The 3,034-nt window shown below is 45.8% G+C and overlaps 1 protein-coding gene across 1 annotated transcript; it reads left to right on the forward strand.

The window, feature by feature from the left end:
- Nucleotides 1-5: 5 nt before the first annotated feature.
- Nucleotides 6-1,825, forward strand: CHST14 (carbohydrate (N-acetylgalactosamine 4-0) sulfotransferase 14; the record flags this gene model as incomplete). Its single annotated transcript, XM_009333885.1, has 1 exon — nt 6-1,825. A coding segment is annotated over one exon (717 nt), but the record flags the coding sequence as incomplete, so codon positions are not given.
- Nucleotides 1,826-3,034: the final 1,209 nt, after the last annotated feature.

Raw genomic sequence — 3,034 nt, forward strand, 5'->3', positions numbered from 1 at the left:
CGGTCCTCCGGCACCTCCTGGTCAGCGACAAGTACCGCTTCTTGTACTGCTACGTGCCCAAGGTGGCCTGCTCCAACTGGAAACGCATCCTGAAGGTGCTGGACGGGGCGCTGGAGAGCGTCGACGTCAAGCTGAAGATGGATCACAAGAGCGACCTGGTGTTCCTGGGGGACATGAAGCCGGACGAGATCAGCTACCGCCTGAAGAACTACTACAAGTTCATCTTCGTGCGAAACCCCATGGAGAGGCTGCTGTCGGCCTACAGGAATAAATTTGGGGAGATCAAGGAGTACCAGCAGAAGTACGGGGTGGAGATCGTCAGGAGGTATCGGAAGAACGGGGGGAATTCGGCAGGCGACGACGTGACCTTCTCCGAGTTTCTCCGGTACCTGCTGGACGAGGAGGCGGAGAGGATGAACGAGCACTGGATGCCCATCTACAACCTGTGCCAGCCCTGCGCCGTGAGGTACGACTTCATCGGCTCCTATGAGCGGCTGAACACGGATGCCAACTACGTCCTCGAGCAAGTCCAGTCGCCCTCCTTCGTCCGCTTCCCCGAACGGCAGTCGTGGTACAAGCCCGTGACAGCAGAAACGCTCCATTACTACCTGTGCAACACCCAACGCCGTCTGATAAAAGAGCTGTTACTGAAATATATCCTGGATTTCTCCCTCTTTGCCTACCCCCTTCCCAACATAACCAGCGAATTCTGCAGGCAATGAGTTGTTCATTTCGGGAGCTGGTGAAAATTCTGCCTTCGTCGCAAGGACTTGCTAATGCAGCCATTGCTGTGAATAACATGTTGCTGCAGGGCCTGTGAAACACGCTCTTCTATGCATTATTTCCTAATTTTATATTTTTCAAACACTGTTTATATAAAATATTATATATTGCCTTTGCTACTAGAATACTTTTTGTATTGTTCTGATTTTAATGTGTACATATGCCGCTGACTTGAGCACAGTAGCTTTTGTATATCTATTTTGCTTTAAATTCTTTTTTATGGCATGACACGGAAAACATCTGTAAGGAAATTGAGAAGTGGATCTATTTTAAGTATTTTTTCCTCCTTTTTTGTGTTTTGTACTAAATAGTACGCGGCTGAATTGCAATGATAATACAGTGGTTGATGCGCTAATAACAATATAGTGGTTGATGCGCTAAAAATGAGCACTGTTAAAACTGGTCCTGGATTAGACAGGAGGTAGTGTTTTGGGTATGAGTAGAAGAAAAGGCTTTTATAAACTAGGCCCTACTTATCCTCTATTTTCTCATCTGTAGATGGTGATTAAATCAGGCTGGTCTTTTTTTCTGTGACAGTAGTACCTCTGTTTTTTATTATTATTATTATTATTTAGCATTGAAATAAAACTAGTGATAATGTATTATTCATTCCTGTGCGATTTTAAGATTTGAAAGTGCCAACTGTTTACCCAGCGTAACGTATCAGGTGTAATATGAAGCCGTAACAATTTGCTCTTTTCTCTCTCTTTGAATTAAAGCAATACAGACTTCTGGCAAGATCAAAACCTGTCCTGGTTCTCAGGACAGAAAGCAACAGAAACCCCCACCCGCAGCGTGCCAGCGCACAGCCTCGGTGGGTGTCTGCGTGCCCACGCGCGTGCAGCCCGCCGTGGAAAAATACTTTCTCCGGCCACGTTTGAAACAGCGGCGATTTGAGGATTAGTTCTCCCTTCTTTTATAGATGTGCACACCGTTTTTGTAGCTACTTGTATTTAATGATGGCTGTTAAATTGTAAAAGTTTGGGGGATAATGTATAATGTTGTTCCTGGGAGGCTGCGTCCTTGTTTCTAATAAATTTTTTGTATGAATTAGTCTGTTGCGTAGTGCTTTTCCTCCGATGTCAGTGTTTATTTGCATTCTTGGAGAGGCCTTCTGCCCCTCGTGCTAAGCCATGGCGGAGGAGTATGACAAATAGACAGTTCCTGCCTTGAATAACTCGTGTTTTAAGTGCCAGAGCAGCGGTAACAAGTGGAGAAGGAAACGCATCCGAGCCGAACAACAGACGATTACGCGACACGGGCAATTGGATGAAAAGCAGCAGTCAGCAGCAAAATAGGTGCCTAATTGCTGTGGAGCTGATACAAAGCAGTAGGGATGGATTATAGATGCTGTGGGGAGCTGGTGGTTCCCTGGGATTAATCTCTCAAAAAGGGGGGAAGGAAAATTAAGGTGTTTTCTTTAGGATTTGTGAAATTGTCTGAAAGAAGGGCATGGAGCCACATCCAAGCAAACGCAAAGGGGTGGAATGAAAAATCCCGCCTAGGGCGTGACTTAAGTAACTTAATAGATTCGCTGTATCTGTAAACTCCTGGCGAAATCGCTGTCTCCCTCTTGAAGTCCGTAGCCAAGCACAGTTTGAGCTGAGTGATTTTTACCTTTGCTAACGGGACCGTGGCTGGGCATGAGAGCAATGACTGGTGCGTTCATGGACTTCAGCTCCGGGCTGCGTCCTCGCCTCTGCAGCCACCTACTCTGTACGAAAATACGGGTTAGAAATTGGCTTTGCTCTCCTTGTGCCCAGTCTGAAACCTGCAAAAACTCCTGTCTGTCCCCGGCGATTTTGGTGACAACGCAGGAACGTTTGGTGCCCGGTGCTGGAAGAGCTGGAGATCCATCTTGTTCTCCAGCCAAAGGCACCAGATACCAGCTGGGAATCTGACTTTGTTTTGTAAAACAGATGCCGATGGTGGGGTCGTCTGAGTTTTAATTAAGCCTGACCTTCAGGTCTCTCTAACTAGGAATAAGCTGGTTAGACTTTACTATCTTTGTCTGCTTCTGTGAAGCTGAGGGAACATTTCCTGCTTGTTTAGCGACTGGGTTTTTAATTAAATGTTTATTTCTCAGTAGTTTTAAAGGTTTGTGCCGCTTGTTTGTTTATCTGCTGCAGCTTCTGTTCTCTATATTAAATTTCTTGTCTCTCGTCCCCTTAATCTAATTTATTGCACACAGAAGGATTTTGCTTTTCTTTGACCGTCTCTTCCTCCTTTACTGGATATCATCGATCACCTT

This window comes from Pygoscelis adeliae, unplaced genomic scaffold (genome assembly GCF_000699105.1).
Source record: "Pygoscelis adeliae isolate BGI_AS28 unplaced genomic scaffold, ASM69910v1 Scaffold420, whole genome shotgun sequence".
NCBI classification, from domain to species: Eukaryota; Metazoa; Chordata; class Aves; order Sphenisciformes; family Spheniscidae; genus Pygoscelis; species Pygoscelis adeliae.